We start from the raw sequence: 23,845 nt of genomic DNA on the forward strand, positions 1-23,845 counted from the left end.
TTCTTAGACTTCTTAGACTTATTATTATTATTGTTATCATTATTATTATATGAACATTCAGAATTTTAAACAGAGGTGTAATTTTAGAACATGAGTTCCATCATGAAGGCTCAAAGTTAAATAACAACAGAAAAGGGAAACAGAAAGACAGACAGAAAAGGCTTAGTGTTTAGGATTAAGGGCTTTTAACATGTGTAAAGGCATTATGTCTATTATAAACCAATATTCCCTTATATATGAGAAATGCAGAGCAGGGTAGGGCAACCTGCATTCCCACAAGGGCCCTCCAGTGTCTATTCTTCTTCTTCTTCTTATTATTATTATTATTAAAAATTAAGAATGGGAATGGGAATGTGTTTGGGGAAGCTTCCCACTCCCACCTCCATCTTTCGAAAAGATCAAAAGTAGATGTTTTGCTGGTGGTATCAATACATTACAAGATGCCCCAACTGCCCTCCAGAGATTAAAGGGGCAAAGTTGCATCTCAAAGCATTATCTATGTGTGAAGTAGAGAATTATAGGTTTAGAGAATGCAAAATCAATACAGAAAAGAGAGAAGATCAGTAAGAAAAAAACATAGATTCTCTTCTTTTAGTATCTTCTCCTCTTTCCCTTTCTCTCCATCTTTTTCCAGATCAGCTTTCCAGAATTATGAAGAAGAGTTTTGAAGATGACTGAGAATAACAGCAGCAGCAGCAGCAGCAGCAACAACAATGCTAATAAATACGCCTTTATCATGTAGGTTTTTTAGATGTGCTGCTCTTTCCAAAAAGAAGTGGAAAGACTGTGGAAGAGTTTAGGAATAACTGATTCCTAGATGTCAATAAGGTGGACTAGCCAAACAATCTTTCATGTACACTAAAATTATTCTTAAGAAAAATAATGGCTACTGTTATGACATGTTCAAAGTAATACATTTAATATAGCCTACACTTTCATGGATTATCTCCTATATCATTATAGGTCTTCTCAAACATCGGTACTTGAGATGTCTAGATTTTTCTTCAAACATGGAAAGAGTCATAGTCCATTGTATTAATATCTCAGTGGCCCATCAGATACCTATGGCAATCTCACAAAAAAGGAGATAAACACAAATGTATCTTCCTGTTTATATCTTCCAGCAAATACTATTGAAATACAAAATGCTTCTATTACTGGATGCAATACAAAGTCCTCATGACTAATTTGTAGCTACCAGGACATTGTAGGGTATCAAATTAAGGCTGTATCCTGGATCTACCACTCCTAAGTTCAATTGGATACACCTGATCTGTGGTATTTTGATGTCTTTGACAAGCAAAACAGTACACAAACAGCTTAAGAATAACAACATATGTTTTCTAAATACATGTGTATATATCCTTACCTGACATTATGGAACCTCTGTAGGAGCCTCTAATATAGCTTCTAATATACTTCATATAAATGCATCCTAAATGTAACACTATCATTAGAGTATGGTACAGTACAGTATAGTGGGGATTTAACTTAGAATTTTCAGAAGTTGTATGTTCTATCAGTTTGAGCTTACAACATAGAAGCAGTCTCCCCACCTCCATCAAACTCTTAAGTCATAAAGTTAGGGTAAACTGGCATCATCCATCATTGAATCCATTGAATAACAATATTATACAATCCAATAACCCAGAAATTTCTAGAAGTTTTTACTGAACTATAACTAAGGGAAACATAATTAATGAAAATTGGTTTCTGATATATAACACTACAGAATCAATAACAATAAAAGCTCTATTTAGCAGACCTCCTTTTAATGAACTTCTGTTGCAACAGACACTTTTTTTTTTACCAGACCACCCCTTCCCCCCCAAAAAAACAGGCAAGCCCATTGCATTCTTTGTAGTCCTAGACAACCCTCTTAAATTCGTTACATTTATGTAATTATGTCAATTTACATCACTGTGTAATATATCATTAAATAAATAATCCTTTTAGGTTATTTGTGTAATGATGTCAAAAAGGATGAAAATCACTGTAAATAATCTCATTTATGTCATCTTTAATGATGTCACAAGGCAAAGAACATGAATCAGTAAACATGTCTTTTGGATTTAATGGACATTCAGAAGTAATGGACACCTCCTTCTACCCTGCTAGTCCATTAAATCAAGGTTTTATTTTTAACTGTAATCTCCTGCTCATCAGTTAAAAGTGAAAATAGAAGGAGGAAATAAAAGCTTTTGTCAAGACCTTTCAAATGTAATTTTGATAGAGTGTCCTGGTTCTGCTTCAATCACCCACTCACAATTCAAGGAGTCTTTATAATAGCCAGGCCAGCCTGGAGAAAGGATGACTCCACTGGGGGCTGCAAAATGTCCACCACATGGAGCTATAAAGAAGAAAACAAAAAGTTGTTAATGTCAGGCTAGAACTGTTGCAGTCATTGTGCTCAAATTCTGAAATAAAACAAAATCACAAGGGTGGAAAAGGAAGGAAGGAACTTCTGTGGCTGGTTTGTCTTCAGAACTTGAGTCAAACAAAGTAAGAAATGAAAATAAACTAGTGCTGCCATAAGCTGGCACTGCAATCATGTGCAGTAGAAAAGAAAGTCCCTAACTCAAATTTCACCACTCATCAACTCACGGATTCAGTTTAGGGCAAGGTAGACCATTCATTCATTCATTCATTCATTCATTCATTCATTCATTCATTCATTCAGACTTGCTTTTAAAGCATGGCCCTACCATCCAAGTACATACAGCAATTTTCTATCTATTTTTCACAAGAACCTATTGTTGAGTCACTCATATTCCCTCAAAGAAATTAGCTGTCCAAAGAGTACTTTTCGGTGATAAAATGTCACTTCATGAAGGAATAACTGAGAAACAGGAGGCAGAATTACCTCTTGTCCTGGCCTACTATTACTAAGCTTCAAATTTTCATTTGTCCATGGCTTTTCTCTGTACCTCCCGTGATTTTCTTTGTGGTGGTGGATTTTCAGTCCTGAGGTGTATTTTTATATCCCATCAGAACAAATGAACTTCACATGCAATGTGTTCTTCCAGTAAGTCATTAAATTACTATTCTGCAGCATGGGGATAATAACGTTGAACCACCTTGCATGGTTACCACAAAACTATTCAAATTGTTATGTAAAAGCAGTGGCATTGGCAGGGAAGGATCAAAACAGTGAGTCTGATGAAAGCTGTGTTGTGCCATTGTAACACAAGCCTCCTAACTTTTCTATGAGTGTCCTGATGTCACATTTGGAGTAACCCTGCTTTCATCAATATATCCATCCCTAAAAGATGCTTTAATGTCCTTCATTTGTACAGTTCAGTTTACATGTTCCAACTCCTTCTCATACATCTTCCTTCTCAAACCTGGCAGCCTTCATATATCCTGGGGTTCACTGGACCCTCATACCTTCTGAAATTAAACTGAAAAGAATTCATAAATTCTAGCAATAGGTAAAGAGTTTATCATTCTTTCCAGAGCCCTATTTAGTGTTATGAAGCTTGAACTTGGGTTTCTCCGCACACACACACACACACACACAATCTTTCCCACCCTGCCACAGCAAAGGACAGCTAATTTCTTTGAGGGAATATGAGTGACTCAACAATAGGTTCTTGTGAAAAATAGATAGGTGAATGGGTTCTGAAATGGCAATAGCTACTTTATGTATTTACAATACTACATATTAGTAATTTTTGAAAATTACTAATCAGCAGAGATATCTACTTGAGTAAAGTACGGTATGTGCAAAATGTTTTTTTACGCTTGTTCTTATATAAAACTGTTTTATATTTATATAAAACTGTTTTTACACTTGATCTTATGTGGAAATATATTTCCATGAGAACAGGCCTGGGAAATTAGCTTGTTGTCAGAGGATTAAGCAGCTTAGATTTAGAAGCTGACATGATATGATCATGGCTGTCTGAGCATATATCTCCATGTGTGTGATATGAATAAAAATGTAAGAAGATGGATCAAAATTGTTTACTGCAATTTGTTTTTTTTTTTCCACATTGAGCAATGGAAAGCCCACAGCAGCAATTTACTCTTTAGGAACTCCAGCAATTGGTCTTGAGTGCCAAACTGACTCCAATACTGAAGAGTATGAAATAGAATAATGTGTGGACAAAATTGCATGAAGTATTAGTTGATGTCTTATGTCCTCAATTACCATTGTTCAGCTACACTGGATAATGTTATGGACTCTGATTCTGAAGATGAGGAGAACCTGATAGGCTGCAGCCTGTAGTTGAGGAGTCAACAACTTGTCAGTCACTGGGAATAATAACTCAAAGCCAGCACATTCAGAGAACAAGGAGCTGAATTCTGAATTTAGAAGAGTATTAAGGCCTAGAACATGTCATAGGCTAAGGAAGGCTCAGCAGCAGACATCACTATATCTCCTTCAGTGAAATGGATATCATCTCTAATTAGACAAGGCCCAGAACTCCAACTTTTCAAGGCCTTCTCCTGTGGTTGGAAACAATGTTCCACTACAGGACCTGTCTTGTTGTAGCCACTCATTCTTCGTTTCTCCTGATTCCTTTCTCTGCAAAAAGTTATTTGGCTTATGACCCCTGGTTTGGATATTATGGATTTCTTTGTCCCTGACTACCAGACTGAAATAGACCTGTTCTTCTTGGCTATATTTAAGTCATAGCTATGAATTACACTTTTCCTGTAGATACTTTTTAATTAATTTACAGCTGCAGTGGCTAGTGTTATCTTTTATACGATTTACAACTAAGATAATAAATTTATTGGAAACATTTGGTTGTTGCCACTCAGCCTGGCACAGGACAGATGATATTGATTCTATATTAGGGTAGAGTAATTATTTTTTATATTCATTTTCTTAACGAAATGCTCATTTTTGTACTTCTCTCTTTCATTCTAAAATGCTGAAGATGTTGAACAGTACAGAAACTGTTTCAGCCCTTTGGACATTTGGATTGCTCTTCATTGTGCTGTATCTTTTAATATTGTTTTTAGATGTTATCAGAACTGTACAGTATTCCAAGAGTGAATAAAACATGGATTCTCTATAATTATCCTTAACCTGAAAATTTGTTTCCCCACCCAGCAGTTACATTGCAACTTTGCATCTTCATTGAGCAATCCAGCAAAACCCTAAACCCATTTCTTGCTCACTCACTGTCAGCTCAGACCCCACCAGGGATCTTTTTTTTTTTTCCCTTAACGTTCATTACATGAAAAAAGGTTTGCCATTCTAATGACTTTTCTTCCAGTTTGAAAGATGCTAATGGAATAAAATATTGGTCCAAATAAATATTTGGAAAGGTTTATTGGCTCAATCTTTAAAAATTCCTATTCTTTAACTACACATTATTCTTTTAATGAGGCATTTGTCAAATATCTTTTCAAATCCAGGTAAGATCCTCTTTATCCCCATCTGTTTACAAGATAAAAGTTACTTTTGCAGAAGACATATTCATTTTTTTTTTATTTAGCAAGACATATATTCCCATATGCCCAGTAATTTTCTTTGTTATAAGACTTTTCATAAATTCATACAGACTCTAAACTCTCCCTTTTTAAAAAAACCTGGTGCTATATTAGATATTTTCTAATCCTCTGGAATGAAAGATGTTTGGGAACATATTGCATATTTTGTTAGAAAACCAGCAGTTTCTATTTGAATGTTTTAAAACATCTCAGTTGGATACAATCAAACCTGTTGCTTTCAGTGTTTTTATTGATGCTATTATTGATATAAAATGCACAAAGCAGCATTAGATGATAGGAGAAATAGGGCATAGATATTTCCAAATGATATGATATTATTTTACTTGCATTTAATGCATTTAACATACTCTAATTATGATTCTGAATGTTATCAAGGTTTTGCTGCAGTTTATCAGGAGCAGAAAGAGCCTTTGCTGGAGTGAGGATTCCTGAAATCCTATTAAGATATAGCTGTTGAAGTAATATGATTTTAATCACATAAAATTGCGTTTACTATTGTATTAAAAATAGTACTTAGCATAGAAAAAGCTTCCTAACATGACAGTATGTTATTTGTTTATGAAATAACAAGTGGGGCTTTAATAGAAATATCTGTTCCATTCCCAGAAAATGTGTTTCAAACTGTAATGATTTCACATAACTGGAAATATTTCTGTGCTATGCCTGTTTAAAATGTTATAACTAATTATTCTATGGCAATCAGTTTCTGTTATCCTTTAAATATAAGTTGCAGCCAAAACAAAATATTGTTGTTACATTAAATTGACCATGGTAGGGTGAATTACTAAATTAACTGAATTATTGAGCATAGCATTATTAAGCAAATAAAGTACTGCTTGAATCTGAACAGTGCTTTAAAAAAAGCACATTGTTGGCTAAGCTAAATACTAAGCTATTAACAACTTCAAGAAATTTTAGTTTTTCTTTCAGAAATAAACTAAGGAGGGCAAGTGGTACCAGCTGCTAAACAATTTGCATGTTTCAAAACATAGAGTTACAATTCAGCCTGGTTATGTAACTGATAACAATAAAAATCAATATATTACCAGAAACATTTTAGGAACTTATTTTGACAAAGCAATGCCAAGACATCTGAATACTTTAGGAAAAATAGATCTATGAATCTAGAATAAAGTTTTACATACAAAAATGAGCAACTGAAGACTGTTTCACATGAGAAATATGGAATTTGAACATATGAAACAGACCAGCATGCATTTAGTTTCCTGTACAGAATGTTCAATATATGTAATACTCAGTAACCCATATTATCATCCAAGATAATATTGTCAGGTGATATTTGCAAAGTTTGCATCATCATCATCATCATCAAAAAAAAAAAAAAAGCTGGCTGTGAAATTCACCTATTAGGTTACAGACTGAGAAAACAAATAAGCAAAATACTGTATATTAATTTTAGCACAAAAAACTATAACAAAATTACAGATAGGCAGGAACTCAAATGTCTATCCTACCTACCTCCACACTTAGGGATAGGTCCACTCCACATGACTTTACCATCCATCAAAACGCAAGTAATTGTTTCAGTTCCTTGAGTTTTAATAAAACCATCTTCACAAATGACGGAGATGGAACTCCCCAGCTGAAAATTGTCTCCAAACCGACGTGCATTGATTGGTATACCAGGATCAGGACACTCATTATGTCCAAATGCTTTAAAACATGAAGACAACAAGGAAGGGAATATGACAAAGAGTTAAAATTATCAGTTATATTTCAAAGTTCTTTGAGCCCAAGCTTTATATATTGCATATAACTTTTTTCTTTCTTAATCTCTAAATTAATCAATGTTCATACTACTACAGATGGACTATATTCTACAATGTACCCATTTATGTATGTATGTAGGTTGCACTAGTTCCACACTAGTTGGTGAATACTTTCAAACATTGTTTTATAAGCAGTTTTTGCTAATTTGCACATTTTCGCTTCATTTTTCCCCCCACTGAAGAACTGAACTACAAAATTCAGAGGGATAACTGCCACTATACACAACAAGCTTCTGTTTCAGAAAAAAAGGGATAACTGCCTTTTATTTTGTTTTTTAATTCATGAAGTGGAAACTACATTGGTTGTTTTAAAATTACTTTTTTAATGGTCTTTGTGCATGAGGCAGATCTTATATTTGTCCATATATTATTCATTCATTCATTCATTCATTTAAATTTATTCACTGTCCAACTTTAGTGGCATTGGCGTTTTGGTGTATGTTTGAGTTTGGTAATTATGGGGTAAATTACAAATTTAGATAAATCCTAAATATGACAATTTTAGAAAAGACATGTCTTGTATTCATATATAAGCAAAGTAAAATGATGGTTTTACTATTATTAAGTGGATATAAAATTAAAAATACTAACTATAAAGGCATGATTATAACAGTTCTGTTAACACATATACTGTAGTTTTGTATTCCAAGACAATAGAGAAGCATAAAATTACCCACTCTTTAAATTTCTCTGTTAGCATTTTTCCACTTCTTCTATTCATAAGAATAAAACAGAGAGCCAACTGTTGATAAAGTCAAGAGCCTTGCAGGCAATAGCAATCTGTCAGAGAGTTCATAATTTAAAAGCAGAAGAACAATGGTGATAATTTCTGATTCATCAAATTGAATGCTCCTCATCTCTCTCAGGAGAGAAAGAGAAAAGAAGACAGAGGAAGGAGGAATAATCAGTGCAATTGTAAAGACCCTTTGCAGTTGTCATCAATGTTTGATGACCAAAAAATATTTCCACTCACCTACAAGAGCGCCTGCTAATAAGCTAACTAGTATGGTTTTAAGAGGACACTGAAGAATACATTATGGACTGGATGGGGTATCATTATCCACAGAAGATAATGCACAAGATCCAAAGGTTACTCACTGAACAGATCATTCACATTCTAGAAACACTCCTTTTTTTTTCCTAACAGAAAATTTAATTCAAAACACAGAAAAATGTCATTCAAGTTTAAAAGCAATGATTTGCTACTAAAAATGAATTTTAAAAGTTCATTGAGAAAGAACTATATCTTAATTTAGGGTAACATTTGTCACCAGGCAAAAATCTGGAAACATGTCAGAAGCAAAAACAGAATCACTTGTGGCACTGAAGTAATTTGAAATAGCAATCTGCTATGACATCTGAGAGACACATTTAAATTTAATGTTCTTTAATTACTCTTTGACAACTTATTAGCAACAGCACTTGCCACCAGTGTGACTTTGGAAAGAGAACAAACACTGTTATTAATAGCATAAAGTGGCGGATTATTTTAGATTAATACAAACCTCAATTTTCCAATAAAAATAGACATCCACTCTCTTTGCCATATTTACAAGGTGTGAGAGTTTTAATGTAGCAGCTTAATCAAGGACACTGTAGCTTGAAAAGGAGGGGGAACAACCCCAAACACCAGCACATATTCATATGTGTGCTGTAATTGCATTAGAAGTAAATGCTGCAGAAAAGCAAATTAATATAATCAACAAATAAATATGACCCACACATTTCATATGGTGGCTCCCAGACTAAAAGATCTGCTGAAAGAAGGGAGGGAGGCAAGCAATTGAAAATTAGAAGTTTTTGCTCTCTGATTTTTAAGAACTAGCAAACCCTGTAAGGATTAGCCTAGAATGCCCAATTCTTCTCAAGAATTATCAGACCTTAAATACTAGTGTAAATATAAGCAGGATTATTAGACACGTGATAAAGCAAGGGAAACATCATTCAAATGGTTCCTAATGCCCATAAAACATTGAATCCATGGATTTAGAAGCCATCCCTAATGAAGGCCCTAACAGCAGACTTGCAGAACGTCAGTCAGTCTCTGTATGTTGAGGGCTGTATTGCAAAAATGCCTGGCATCAAGACCCATGCTGAGAAAGGCTTTCAGGAGTGTTGACAGGTCAATTGGATGCTTGAAGCATCAGCAAGGGTTAATACACCTGTTTTGACCCTTAAAATCCCCAGCTCCTCAAAAATGGAAGCAGAAGTCCAGGTTTCTGTCAAGGCCACCCTCTCTATTCTCTAACTTACTCAGAATCAGAGAATCAGATGGAGCAGTCTATAAGCCTTATTGAGAGCCAATCTGGTGTAGTGGCACCAGGCTAGAAACCAGGAGACCATGAGTTCTAGTCCTGCTTTAGGCACCAAGTCAGCTGGGTGATCTTGGTCAGTCTCTCTCTCTCTCAACCCTAGGAAAATCCTTGCCAAGAAAACTGCAGGGACTAGTCCAGGCAGTTCCCAGGAGTCAAGTCTGACTTGAATGGACATAGATAGATAGATAGATAGATAGATAGATAGATAGATAGATAGATAGATAGATAGATAGATAGAGTCTTATTAGTAATAGTATCAGTATTCAGTCCATATCAATTCACTGCAGGATTAAGGTATCTTCATTGAAGGTTATGGGCTGTAATCTACCATGTTGCTTCAGTATGGGTTGGCAGATGAGAGTTATTTAACTTCCCAGTCCAGAGTTAAGAGATAATGACTGGTCCAAAGGCTCCCAGCCAGCTTCCATCCCTAAGAAAGGACTACGACCTGGGTTTCTTGGATCTCTCTCTCTCTTTCTTTCTCTCTCTCCCCATACAGAGAGTCATGGACAGAAACACAGACAGTTCTGAAAAAAAAAATTAATAAATAAGGGCAAGAATATGAATATTAAATTTGGAATAAAAACATTTACTCACTGTTATAGGTGATATTGAATCCTCGGCCTGACATTGAATGATCAGCTTGAAATTCCAGACGTAAAATGTGACTGTTACTGGTCAGGTGGGATGGCACTTCAGCTCCAGTAAATGTGCCAAGTATTGGAGAATCTGGAGAATCACCATCTTTAATTGCAAGGAAGTCAAATTGAGATTCCAGGTCAAAATCATTGAAGGAGAGATGAATGCGACTCCCAGGGTCTGAGATGATTGTCCAGATGCAGTTCAAATTATTTCCGTATCCTTCTGGGTAGTCAGGAGAAAGAACAGTTCCCATCGGTGCCGTGAAATTTGATAGGCAAGGAACTGTCAAAAGTCAGGAAAGAAATGAGAAAAGAGATAAGAACCCACCTAAAACTGACCTTCAGAGCCCTTTCTCCCAATATTTTATTTATATCCATATTTATTCATCCATTTATCGAATTGTTTATTTATTTGTTATACCCCTCACTGATTTGCAATGGAATACAATACAAAATTACCATTATGGATATCAAGAACAGTTCAAAGCAACATTTTAAAAATAGTTTATTAAGACTGATTCAGGGACCTTCTTAAAGTCAACCCAAATATTAGGCTATTGTTTAACTCTGAGTCCAGCCCCATCAGCTCAACTAGGAAATGCCTTTGGCAGCAGAGAAGACAGGACACTCACAGAATTCGTTCTATAACCCTGGATTCAGGGTATACATGGCTGGAACCAGTTCTCTGGTTCTGTCCATCCTGGAAAGACAGTTATTGTTCTGATTGATCAGAGCTGTTTCAGCTCATTGCCTAATCTCATTTTCCAAATTCTTTCTAGGTGCAATATCTCGTTGAAAAAACTAATCACTACTTAAGTAAGAAAAATTGAACCACACAACTATTGCTGGATTACTAAATTTATAAAAGCCAGGAGATACTTCCTCAGTCTTATCTTCCCAAATAAATATTAGGGATGCAAAATTCTCCACTTTCCCTTCTCCGCTTTCTCCCTTGTTTAAGAAGTTTTGTTACAAAACAGATATGGGAGTTAGGGCAGTGAAACTCTATCCTTTAGACAACTGTTCTGGTTAGATTGTTAGATATAAATTATGGTCTCCTCTTCTTCCTCCTCTCCCCTGTACATGATATATCAGAATTTTTGGCATGACTTGTACTTCATTGTTGTTCTTGGCATCCCTTTTCTGTCTGTGTGAATACATGTTAACTGTAAATTGTAGGAGAAAGTATGCAGCTCTGTTACAATGAAATCACAGTATGCCTTATGATTTACCCATGTCCTTCTCACTTCATACTACATATTCCCCCTCCCCTCTTTTAGGGGGAGGTATTCATATGAACAATCACACATCGAACACATTAAGAGACCAAAGGTCTATGCTGCCATGGTAAATTGTAGTTCACAAAAAGGCAGGAATTGCGTTAGTCGCAAGGGGTTTTCAGATTTCCTTATTATCCAGGCAACATTTTATATTTAATACTGCTATTTCACCAATCTCACCATAATTAATAATAAATTGGTTATTATATTGCGGCAGTGTGTTAACTATAATATCTTACAGAATGTTGAAATAGCTCTTTGGGTTCTCTCCCCACCCACCCTACCCCCACATATATTGCTTCATTGCTTCATTGCTTCATTCATTCATTATTTTTAAAAATGGTGATTTTTGGTCTGCATGGAATTAGTGCTAGACAACCAAAATATAAGTCTCTAGGATTATGTATGCACTAAAAGAGATTGTTGGAATTTATGGAATTTAGAATGGAATTTCCAGAATGGAAAGGACTTATAAATAATTCAATTGCCCTTGACTGTAATTCAACCACTATTAGCAGTATTAAATATAATCCAGTCCTACAAGTTTCTAAAAAATTATGCATAAGAAAAGGAAAATATAAATATTGAAGGTTTGAAGACAAAATATTGTTTGGTGAGAACCTAAAAACAGGTTTGTTTGTTTTCTACTTAAAACAGTTGAAGTTTAAAATAGTTTTTCAGTAATGTACAGTATATCTAAGTTAGAAATTATTGGAGTATATCAATTTATACTCACAAATGCATATTGGTATGTTTGCTGACCACTGGTTATTCTCTTGACAAACAATAGTTTTTTCTCCAATCAGTTCAAATCCAAACTGGCATTCAAACCTCAACACATCATGATTGGAAAACCCATCTCCTTCTCTAATGCCATATAATGGAGTTCCAGGATCTCCACAACTTTCTTTTTCAATCTCTGTGAAAAAAGATACAAGTTACTACCCAATAAACAAACTAAGCACTCAATTCATTATTACAAAGTAAAGTGGAAGAAACTTGTCACACATTGAATGGTTAGTGAACTCATTCACGTTTCTATCTAAAACAGGAAAAAAAAGAAAACAATCCTGCATGATTGTGTTACAAGTATATTTTGAACATGATATAATTCTGCAAACATGTATTATATGATTAGCTTCTGACACCTAAACACATATTTTAAAAACATAACCTTCAGTTTTATTTTGATATGGTTCATAAAATAGAGTCAGAGAATGTATTTTTGTGGCTAAAGTTATTTGATAACCAACTTTTATAGGATTATAGGGGGGGGGGAAGGAATATTGGTTTTGTTTTATTCCACAGCATTGCATATATTAGCTGAGAAGAACTGGAAATACTGGATTATCAATGAACCTGGACATAATTAATGCCCAACAAAAATTAATGAAAATAAAATGACATTACAGCAATTAAGAAAGTTGCAATAAAGAAATCCAGATTCTTTACTTTGTAATATTTGCTGAATATTCTGTGTTGTTGGTATCATTATAATTATTACCATTAATATTATTATCCAATTTACAACAATAGAAATGCACTAAACATAATCAAAAACCCAACATTGGTTAAGAAAGAATGATTGCCTGGTGGATCTTGTATATAGGAATACTTGGGTCCAAGCTGTTAAGAGCTAGAGTTCATACTAGCAAAATTCTGTGCCCAAAATGTAAATAGTATCTAAAGTCCCTCCTAGGAGTCCATCTAATCACTTTGCAAAATTGAATATGTTTGCCCTTCAAGACCTTATCTTTATCTTAGATGTAAATGACAAAACCTGGGAAATAAGTTGGTCATTTGTTATACAAATGTATTTTGACAGATTGGTACCCAAGAAGTAACTTCTCCATCTGGTTCTTTCTACCTAAGGAATATGAATCAGAGTGCAAATATAAGACACTGGCTGCAGCACCAGCAAAAAGCTTGCTACAAAGCAAAGAACCACCACCACCCCCTGTGCAAAAAGTAGAAAAGTGCTACAAATCAACACACACCCCATAAAAAAGAAAGTGCTTTAAGATTTACAATACCAGAACTATCACGTATGTGCAAATCATCTCAATTACTACTGAAATAATCATTTTAGTTTGATCCAAGCTGCACTTTCAGATAACTCATCACATGAGATTATTAAAAGCCCCAAGATGCAGTCCTATTTGCATTCAGATCTTGCCGCTGCATTGGGTCTGATGAGCATAACAACATAAATGAAATCTGATGTATCTCCAAATTACCAACCCACAGGAGATACTTCCCTTCCTCACCCCACACACTTTACTGGGCAAATGTGGCTTTTAAAATTTCATGGATTTCATTTTAGTAGAACAAGAAGGCAAGAAACTTCCAGATGTATTGGAAAAAACTGTCAAATGATTGTCCTCAACACTGTGTAAAATCATTATTAAACTAATTGCATCTCTATATTATAAATGGAAGGTCAGTAAAGGGAAACAGAAAACAGAAAAAGAAAGATTGATCAGTCTGAAGCACAGAGAACACAGAGGAGGAAAAGAAGGAAAATAATGAACTCTCTCTCTCTTTTACCAATTACATTATTCTGACAATGGGAAGGATGTACATGCAAGAATAATCTACCATTTTGTACCAATGGCAATATGGAAAAAGCCACTCTATCTTTTGGTATCCCCTCTTCCCATACAATCCTGATAACTTTGTTGACATTATGATTATGACTCTCCAATTTTTCTTGACAATTTGCTTTTCCATGTATTGCTAGTTATAGAGCTTGGTTCTGTTAAGGGACACCATTTTCTCAGCGGTAATCTGGAAGTCCATTGAAGCCACTTAAAAAAAAAAAAAGGAAACAAAAAGACCAGAACACATCCTCTCTAGCAGCCAACACCCAGATAAGCAGGGATTAACACCAGACAGACAATCAAGCAGAAAACAATAACCCAATCAAGGAACTACCAAGGAGAAAACCACACCCTCACCAACACTGGCAGGGCAAGCTACTGTATATAAACAGGGAGCAAACTCCACATTCCCCAGCACTGATGATGGGTAGTGAAACATCTGCAAGCAAGCAACCAGGCTCAGAGAGCACCAAGGACTCCACTGAAGCCACTTTGGACTGGAACAGAACTAAAAGACAGCAAGCCCAAGCATCTCCTCCTCCTCCTCCTCCTCCTCCTCCTCCTCCTCCTCCTCCTCCTCCTCCTCCTCCTTTTACCCAGCAGGTTGAAAGGGAAGGTACAGGTCTGAACCAATTGTCTGTAGAAGGCTTTGAAATATGCCATGAACCAAACACAGACAATTTATCCTGCTCTAAGAAAGCCACATGAACAAAATAAGAATTGTAATCAGCTTTATTCCATTTCTTTTGTTAGGGAATCATATTGAGATTCTTCTGACATAAGTCATTTTCTCCCAGCTAGGATGATATAATGGAGATCTGAGCCTTGGTGATCTGAAATTAAGTTATATACATTTGGAGGGGGGATCTCTGAAAAAAAAATCACTAAGACATCACCCAGCAACCTATAATCTTAAAATACATTTAACCTCCTGCCCCCCGCCCCCCCGTTAATTGTCAAAAGACCTGGACCACCAAATAAAGCACAGTTGCAATAGTGAGCAAACAATAATACTATAATAATAATAATAATAATAATAATAATAATAATAATACCTGAAACATTGTACAATGAGTTTTGTTCTTGTTCCTATAGCTTTATCCAGGTCATGACAAATTATCTGTGCCAGAGTCACTATTTGTTCCAACAGTATGAAAGCCTTGTACTTATATATTATTTATTCCTGTAAATAACTGCTTATTGAACTCATAACTCAAAGGACTACATCAGAATTTCTATGCTTTCATTGGAATCTAAGAGATGAGAAGAAGGCCTCCTTTTTATATAAGCTCTAGGACTACTTTAGAAATTCTCTCCATTTAGATTTCCCTCTCCCACTCCGTCTATTTAGAATGATATAGTCCAGAACATGAGAACATGCCTGGTTTTGAGCTCTATACTAAACAAGCAATGCACTTAACCTTTAAAATGTTCTTTATGTCAACTTATCATGCATATAACTTGTACAGATGCCACTTTAACAAGTTTATATTATTTTGTTTGATTTCTTCAACCTTCTTTCAGGACTATATATGGTGATATAGCCTAGTCTCTCCCATACTCAGGTCATTAATGTTTTTGGACACATTTATCATCATTGTCGTCATCATCATCATCATCATCAATCATCATCAACAGTACAGCTTTCTCTGCAGCAGGGCTTATATTATGCAATAAATTGCCGGTGAGTTGAACCAGTCCCCTCTACAGCTTAGGAGGCTCCACAAAAGGAATGCATTTTACCAGGACATTTAATGCTACTGATGTTTGCACTGCATTGTGTAAGCTTATTTAAAAGCTCACACAGGAACTAAGAGACTGGATGCCATATGCATTTTCTAAATAAAATAAACAGGCCTTTGCACAGCTGCATGTTGTGCACCAGTTACGCCCTTTCCTGGATTGGGAGGCCCCTCGGACAGTCACTCATGCCCTGGTCATCTCCCACATAGACTATTACAATGTGGTCTACATGGGGCTACCCTTGAAGAGTATACAGAAGCTTCAGCTGGTCCAGAATGCGGCTGCGTGGGCTATTTTTGGTGCCCCTTTTTGTTGTTGTTGTTTATTCGTTTAGTCGCTTCCGACTCTTCGTGACTTCATGGACCAGCCCACGCCAGAGCTTCCTGTCGGTCGTCACACCCCCAGCTCCCCCAGGGACGAGTCCGTCACCTCTAGAATATCATCCATCCATCTTGCCCTTGGTCGGCCCCTCTTCCTTTTGCCTTCCACTCTCCCTACCATCAGCATCTTCTCCAGGGTGTCCTGTCTTCTCATTATGTGGCCAAAGTATTTCAGTTTTGCCTTTAATATCATTCCCTCAAGTGAGCAGTCTGGCTTTATTTCCTGGAGGATGGACTGGTTGGATCTTCTTGCAGTCCAAGGCACTCTCAGAATTTTCCTCCAACACCACAGTTCAAAAGCATCAATCTTCCTTCGCTCAGCCTTCCTTATGGTCCAGCTCTCGCAGCCATATGTTACTACAGGGAACACCATTGCTTTAACTATGCGGTCCTTTGTTGTCAGTGTGATGTCTCTGCTCTTAACTATTTTATCGAGATTTGTCATTGCTCTTCTTCCAAGGATTAAGCGTCTTCTGATTTCCTGACTGCAGTCAGCATCTGCAGTAATCTTTGCACCTAGGAATACAAAGTCTTTCACTGCTTCTACATTTTCTCCCTCTATTTGCCAGTTATCAATCAAGCTGGTTGCCATAATCTTGGTTTTTTTGAGGTTTAGCTGCAAGCCAGCTTTTGCACTTTCTTCTTTCACCTTCATCATAAGGCTCCTCAGTTCCTCTTCACTTTCAGCCATCAAGGTGGTATCATCTGCATATCTGAGATTGTTAATGTTTCTTCCAGAGATTTTAACTCCAGCCTTGGATTCCTCAAGGCCAGCTTGTCGCATGATGTGTTCTGCATACAAGTTGAATAGGTAGGGTGAGAGTATACAGCCCTGCCGTACTCCTTTCCCAATCTTAAACCAGTCTGTTGTTCCGTGGTCTGTTCTTACTGTTGCTACTTGGTCATTATACAGATTCTTCAGGAGGCATACAAGATGACTTGGTATCCCCATACCACTAAGAACTTGCCACAATTTGTTATGGTCCACACAGTCAAAGGCTTTAGAATAGTCAATAAAACAGAAATAGATGATTTTCTGAAACTCCCTGGCTTTTTTCCATTATCCAGCGGATATTGGCAATTTGGTCTCTAGTTCCTCTGCCTTTTCTAAACCCAGCTTGTACATCTGGCAATTCTCGCTCCATGAACTGCTGAAGTCTACCTTGCAGGATCTTGAGCATTACCTTACTGGCATGTGAAATGAGTGCCACTGTTCGATAGTTTGAACATTCTTTAGTGTTTCCCTTTTTTGGTATGGGGATATAAGTTGATTTTTTCCAGTCTGATGGCCATTCTTGTGTTTTCCAAATTTGCTGGCATATAGCATGCATTACCTTGACAGCATCATCTTGTAAGATTTTGAACAGTTCAGCTGGGATGCCATCGTCTCCTGTTGCCTTGTTATTAGCAATGCTTCTTAAGGCCCACTCAACCTCACTCTTCAGGATGTCTGGCTCTAGCTCACTGACCACACCGTCAAAGCTATCCCCGATATTGTTATCCTTCCTATACAGGTCTTCTGTATATTCTTGCCACCTTTTCTTGATCTCTTCTTCTTCTGTTAGGTCCTTGCCATCTTTGTTTTTGATCATACCCATTTTTGCCTGGAATTTACCTCCAATGTTTCTAATTTTCTGGAAGAGGTCTCTTGTCCTTCCTATTCTATTGTCTTCTTCCACTTCCGCGCATTGCTTGTTTAAAAATAATTCCTTATCTCTTCTGGCTAACCTCTGGAATTTTGCATTTAATTGGGCATATCTCCCCCTATCACTGTTGCCTTTTGCTTTCCTTCTTTCTTGGGCTACCTCTAGTGTCTCAGCAGACAGCCATTTTGCCTTCTTGGTTTTCTCTTTCTTTGGGATGTATTTTGTTGCCGCCTCCTGAACAATGCTGCCAACTTCTGTCCAGAGTTCTTCCGGGACCCTATCTCCTAAGTCCAGTCCCTTAAATCTATTCTTCACCTCCACTGCATATTCCTTAGGAATATTAGTGAGCTCATATCTAGCTGATCTGTGGGTCTTCCCTAATCTCTTTAGTCTGATCCTAAATTGTGCAAGAAGAAGTTCGTGATCTGAACTACAGTCAGCTCCAGGCCTTGTTTTTACCGACTGTACAGATGTCCGCCAACTTTGGCTGCAAAGGATGTAATCAATCTGATTTCGGTGTTGTCCATCTGGTGAAGTCCATGTACAAAGCCGTCTCTTAGGTTGTTGGAAGAGAGTGTTTGTTATGCAGAGTGAGTTGTCTTGGCAAAATTCTATCAGCCTGTGTCCTGCTTCGTTTTGTTCTCCCAGGCCATACTTACCTGTAATTCGAGGTGTCATTTGACTGCCCACCTTAGCATTCCAGTCTCCTGTGATGAAAATAACATCTCTTTTAGGCGTGTTGTCCAGTAGGTGCTGCAGATCCTCATAGAACTGCTCTACTTCAGCTTCTTCAGCATTTGTGGTTGGGGCGTATATTTGGATCACTGTGATGTTAGATGGCTTGCCCTGAATTCAAATTGAGATCATTCTGTCGTTTTTTGGGTTGTATCCAAGCACTGCTTTAGCCACTTTACTATTAATTATGAAGGCTACTCCATTTCTTCTGTGGTCCTCTTGTCCGCAGTAGTAGATCTGGTGGTCATTTGATGTGAAGTGGCCCATTCCAGTCCATTTCAGTTCACTGATGCCCAGAATGTCTATCTTTAATCTTGACATCTCACCAATAACCACATCCAATTTGCCCTGGCTCATAGATCTTACATTCCAGGTTCCGATGGTGTGTTGATCCTTAGAACATCGGATTCGCCGTTCACCACCAGCACCGTCGGCCGCTAGCCGTCCTTTCGGCTTTGAGCTAGCTGCGTCATCACGTCTGGGGCTAGTTGAGCTCATCCTCTGTTCCTCCCCAGTAGCATTTTGACCATCTTCCGACCTGGGGGTCTCATCTTCCGATGGTATACCGACATATCTCTGGTTGTACTGATCCATTTAGTTTTCACAGCAAGAATACTGAGGTGGGTTGCCATTACCTTCCCCAGGGATCGCATTTAGTCTGACCTCTCTGTCATGACCTTCCCGTCTTGGGTGGCCCTTCACGGTTTAGCTCATGGCATCATTGAGGTGCTCAAGCTCCAGCACCACGACAAGGTAACGATCCTTTGCTGAAGTTGGTGCCCCTAGAAGGGTGCATATAACACCTTTGCTTCGCGAGCTGCACTGGATACCAGTTTGCTTCCAGGTCCAATTCAAGGTGTTGGTTATCACCTTTAAAGCCCCACATGGCATGGGACCAGGTTACCTGAGGGACTGCCTGTTCCCCACTTCATCAGCAGAGAGGGCATGCTGCGGACCCCATCTGCAAGAGAATTCCATCTGGCGGGGTCCAGGAGGCAGGCCTTCTCTGCCGTGGCGCCCGCCCTTTGGAACATCTTGCCCCCAGGGGTGAGATTAGCTACATTGCTCCTAGTTTTCCAGAGGGAATTGAAGACCTGGCTCTACCATTGTGCTTGGGGCAGAGAGGAGAATAATCATACTTGGGGTTGGCTAGTGCCTTGAAGTGCCCCTCCTACACAAGGATTGAATGAGACCATAGCCATCAGGATTTTATTTTTAAAAACTACAACTATATTTTGTAGTTTTTAAAATTGTTTTAGTCTATATTTTGTATTGAGATTTTATTGTATAGTTATTGTTTTATGCTGTAAACCATCCAGAGTCCCTCTGGTCAGAGGAGATGGGTGGTGACAAATTTGATAAATAAATAAATCAACAGGTATGGAGAATTGTGATAATTCAGGACTGACTTACATCCAGAGGAGACTAGACACTTTTTCTGCCCATGTTATTATTGCATTTTCTCATGTCTCTTCTTGCCATAAAGAGGGTTGGCTAAATAATGAAAGTTGGTGTGAAAACTGGTAGAAGGTTGTTAGAAATATAAACTCTCCTGTCCAATTGAAGGGATCATGCTAGTCTGAGACAGGCTCAGATCAGTTTTAAGTTTGGATCAGTCTTGAAATATGTTCCCATCATTGCTTCTAATCAACACTTCCTTGACAGTCTCGCATTGGCAACCATAATCAGTATCTGAGACAGCTCACAAGATAATTCATAAATCATTAGCACTGGTTTTGCAGAACCTGTCAATAGTTGGAATAGTTATTTATGAGGCTGTGCAGATATGTAATTTCCAGCTGGGAATCATGGAGTTAAGATGGTATTGGACCATGAAGCTGAGTCATGGTCAGAAGGTAGTGTTTCATATGAATTCAAAGAAAAGGGGGGGAAATATATTTTTTTTCCCCAGATTTGTTGTCTTTTATGTCTCTCTGTTATTTCAAAAGGAGCTAAACCTACCAGCTTTCCAGGATCTATTAATGGAACTAGAACTTACCTCTGCTCCATTTCAGAAGGATAAGCTTGGGGATGGTTCTTTAGAACAGAACAGAAGTAGGGAAAAGTAGAATATTTCATCCATCTGGGGAGTTCAAATGTTAAAAGGAAAAAAAAAAGTGGAATGGACTTTGTGTATAACTAATCAAGTCATTGTGAGTTTGGTTCACAGAGGACTGAATATTCTTCTACCAAGTTGAGCATTTAATATTTACAAAAAATCAAGTGAATGGATCGTCAGTCAAATGGATTCAAGCTTTAGAAAGGTTCTGGAAAAAATATCATTCCTGTTTTGTCTTGGATAAAAATGATGGGAAATACAGTATTTCTATATATGAGGCAGTAGTGCCGGCCTTCTTACCATAGTGGGTCCTCGAGATCTTGGACTATATCTCTTAACAACTCAGCCAGAATGGTGGACAGCAACATTTGCTGGACACGATGAGACTTATAATCCCTCATATCAGAAAGCCACACACTTATTTATGGTGGCAGCAAACCTTGATCTTGAAAAAGATAGCCAGGGTCAGACGTAGTTAGTTGTGGGAGACCACCATGAAGCCTCTGAGTTGTGCACTACACTGGGAATGTGGGGTGGAGGGAAGCAATATGGAACCACATTTGTCCTGTTGCCACTGAAATGATGTGGATGTATCCATGCAATCCCCAGAAGCTGAGAATGACTTGAGAAAGTTTTACTTGAACTGCCTGAGAAAGATAGCAAGATTCGCAATTGTCCTCTTCTGTGAGAAGTATTTAATCCTTTCTCCACTGTGGAGGCAATCTGATCCTTTTACAACTTTATGGCTTTGATGGAAATATGGCTCACAAGCCTAACACAGATAGCAATTTGAGTTTGCTACTGCCAAGAACACATGGCCATCTACCCTTATTTAGCTTACAGAGAAAAGAAAAATTGATTCTAAAAGAGTCAGACTGACTTCACTGAAACCGTAAGGAATATGTGCATGAAAGAGAATGAAATGGACAGACTTTAGTTGGCAGCCTAAGCAAAGGAAGGAAGGAAGGAAGGAAGGAAGGAAGGAAGGAAGGAAGGAAGGAAGGAAGGAAGGAAGGAAGGAAGGAAGGAAGGAAGGAAAAGAGCCCTTGAAGGAATAACTTCAAAATAGTTTATAGGGATATGAGACAGTTACACAGGGGCAGCTGTTTGTCTGTTTGTTTGTTTTGTTTTTTACAAAAGATATTTACTATCTTTCAGTAGCAAGAAAAAGTCATTGAACACTGACAAACAATACAAGTAAAAACAGCAGCAAGGAGAAGTAGTTGGTCAAAAGTCTGTAACTAACGCTGAAGAATCTGTTTCCTTTCTTTCTTCTACAAAACAGCATGGATTACAATTAATCCTCAGGTTACGACAGCAATCGGGACTGGGATTGCCATCGCTAAGTGATGCAGTTGTAAAGTGTGATGTCTCATGTCCTCATTGCTTAGTGATGGCAATCCTGGCAGTCCCAGTTGCTCTTGTAACCCCAGGTCACACAGGTCATTAAGATGGAAGAGATGAGATTCCCAGGAAAGGAGCATGGGGAGCATGCAGGTGCTGCAGGGGGTATCACGGGAGGGCCATTGAGGGCCGTGGGTGGGCACGGGGGAGTGTGGGCAGGCTGGTGGGGCTCCTTGGGAAAAAAAGCAGCAGGAGTGACTTACGGGAGTGACTTGCAACCTTACCTGCTGGCTTCCCCATTGACTCTGCTTGTGGGAAGCCAGCAGAGGAGGTTGCAAATAGTGATCATGTGACCATGGCTCACTGCAATGTTGTGATTGTGAGCCAGGTGCCAAGAACCTGAATGGCAATCATGTGACTGTGGGGACACTGTGATGGCTGCAACTTTGAGGACTGGTCGTAATTCCCCCCATTCAGTACTGTTATAATTTTGAATGTTTGTTGAATGAGTGGTTATAACATGAGGACTACCTGTATTGTATTAAGCAGAGATCCATATATAGCAGTTTGTATCAATAACATGACAGATGGGAGAGATGCAATACATTTTGTCATGCTTATTGGAAACGTGGCCCACTGGACTTAAAGATTTTTTGTTTTGTTTTGCTTTGTTTTTTTGAAATGCCTTTCCTGGCAATTAATTTCTTGGCAGTTTTCTTGGCAAGATATTTCAATTGGTTTGCCCTTGCCTTCTTCCTAGGGCTGAAAGGGAGCAAATGGTCCTAAGTCACCCATTTGGCATCATGCCTAAGGTAGGACTAGAATTCATGATCTTCCCGTTCCTAGCCTGGTACCTTAACACTAGGCCAAACCGGCTCTCTAAAGTGTTCATGGCCAGCCAAAAATGATAAAAAAAATAATAATGTCAAGATGCAAAACCGCCCTTTTGTACTTGCATTCCAATCTTGGATGCAAATACATAGCCATGTGATTTGCATAGTGATGCATACTTCATTTGTCCTCATGCCCCCCAAGAGACCCATGAGGGTATCTTGCATATAAAGTGAGAGGCATAGAAGTACAGTGGTAGTTATAACTAGTATACTTATCTAAACAAGTCAAAGAACTTAGGATTCTGCAGCATAATAATATTTACTTAGTTATGCTATAGTGAGTATCCATAACTTCCAAAATTCCATATGACATTAAGCATTTTCCCATACTGATAATTTATATCCCTTCTGGGAAGGCCAATAAAACATTTAAAATCAGGGAACTCTAATTTTACTGGGTTATATGATATTGAATAAAATATTGACATACTGGAAATAATAATGTTGCACACACCAAAACTAAGGAATAGGGAATCATCTATGAGTTTATTGTCCTCTATGTTGAAAGTTCACTGCACATAAAATATTAGCGATGGGAGAAAATTAATTTGCACTTCAGCAAAGAAGCAGAAGATTGGTTTGGCCAACTGATTACAGTCACTTACAGTTCTTTCTCCGGTTCTGCTCAATTGTATCTGCACAAACTCACCTTACATCTTCTCTGCTTTCTCTGTTGGAAAAACTGTTTTCTTTAATACTAATCTTTCAAGGAAGCAAACTTAATAAGTATCCTCAAAAGTCATTAAGAGATCCTAATACATATCATATTGAAGTATTACCTGAGAATTCTGATATAATCAGCTAATACAGGATAGTTAGAATTAAGTGAAATATGCTATATAAGCAACAATTCCCAGCCCAGTTTATCAAAGCCCTAATGCAGTGATGCTTCTGATACATGAATTGTCCTTCACCAATAAACAATTCATCCAAACAGATCTGAAGGCACT

General features: G+C 37.6%; 1 protein-coding gene across 1 annotated transcript in view; it reads right to left on the reverse strand.

The window, feature by feature from the left end:
* CSMD3 (CUB and Sushi multiple domains 3) overlaps positions 1-23,845 on the reverse strand; it is a 643,537-nt gene that overhangs the window by 248,331 nt on the left and 371,361 nt on the right. The window contains exons 14-17 of the mRNA XM_063299980.1: positions 12,232-12,414; positions 10,172-10,498; positions 6,949-7,143; positions 2,212-2,350 (exon numbers count right to left, since the gene is read on the reverse strand). Of these exons, the coding sequence (XP_063156050.1) occupies positions 2,212-2,350; positions 6,949-7,143; positions 10,172-10,498; positions 12,232-12,414 (844 nt within the window). The remainder of the gene's footprint in view (positions 1-2,211; positions 2,351-6,948; positions 7,144-10,171; positions 10,499-12,231; positions 12,415-23,845) is intronic.

Source organism: Candoia aspera, chromosome 3 (assembly GCF_035149785.1).
Source record: "Candoia aspera isolate rCanAsp1 chromosome 3, rCanAsp1.hap2, whole genome shotgun sequence".
In the NCBI taxonomy this organism is placed as follows: Eukaryota; Metazoa; Chordata; class Lepidosauria; order Squamata; family Boidae; genus Candoia; species Candoia aspera.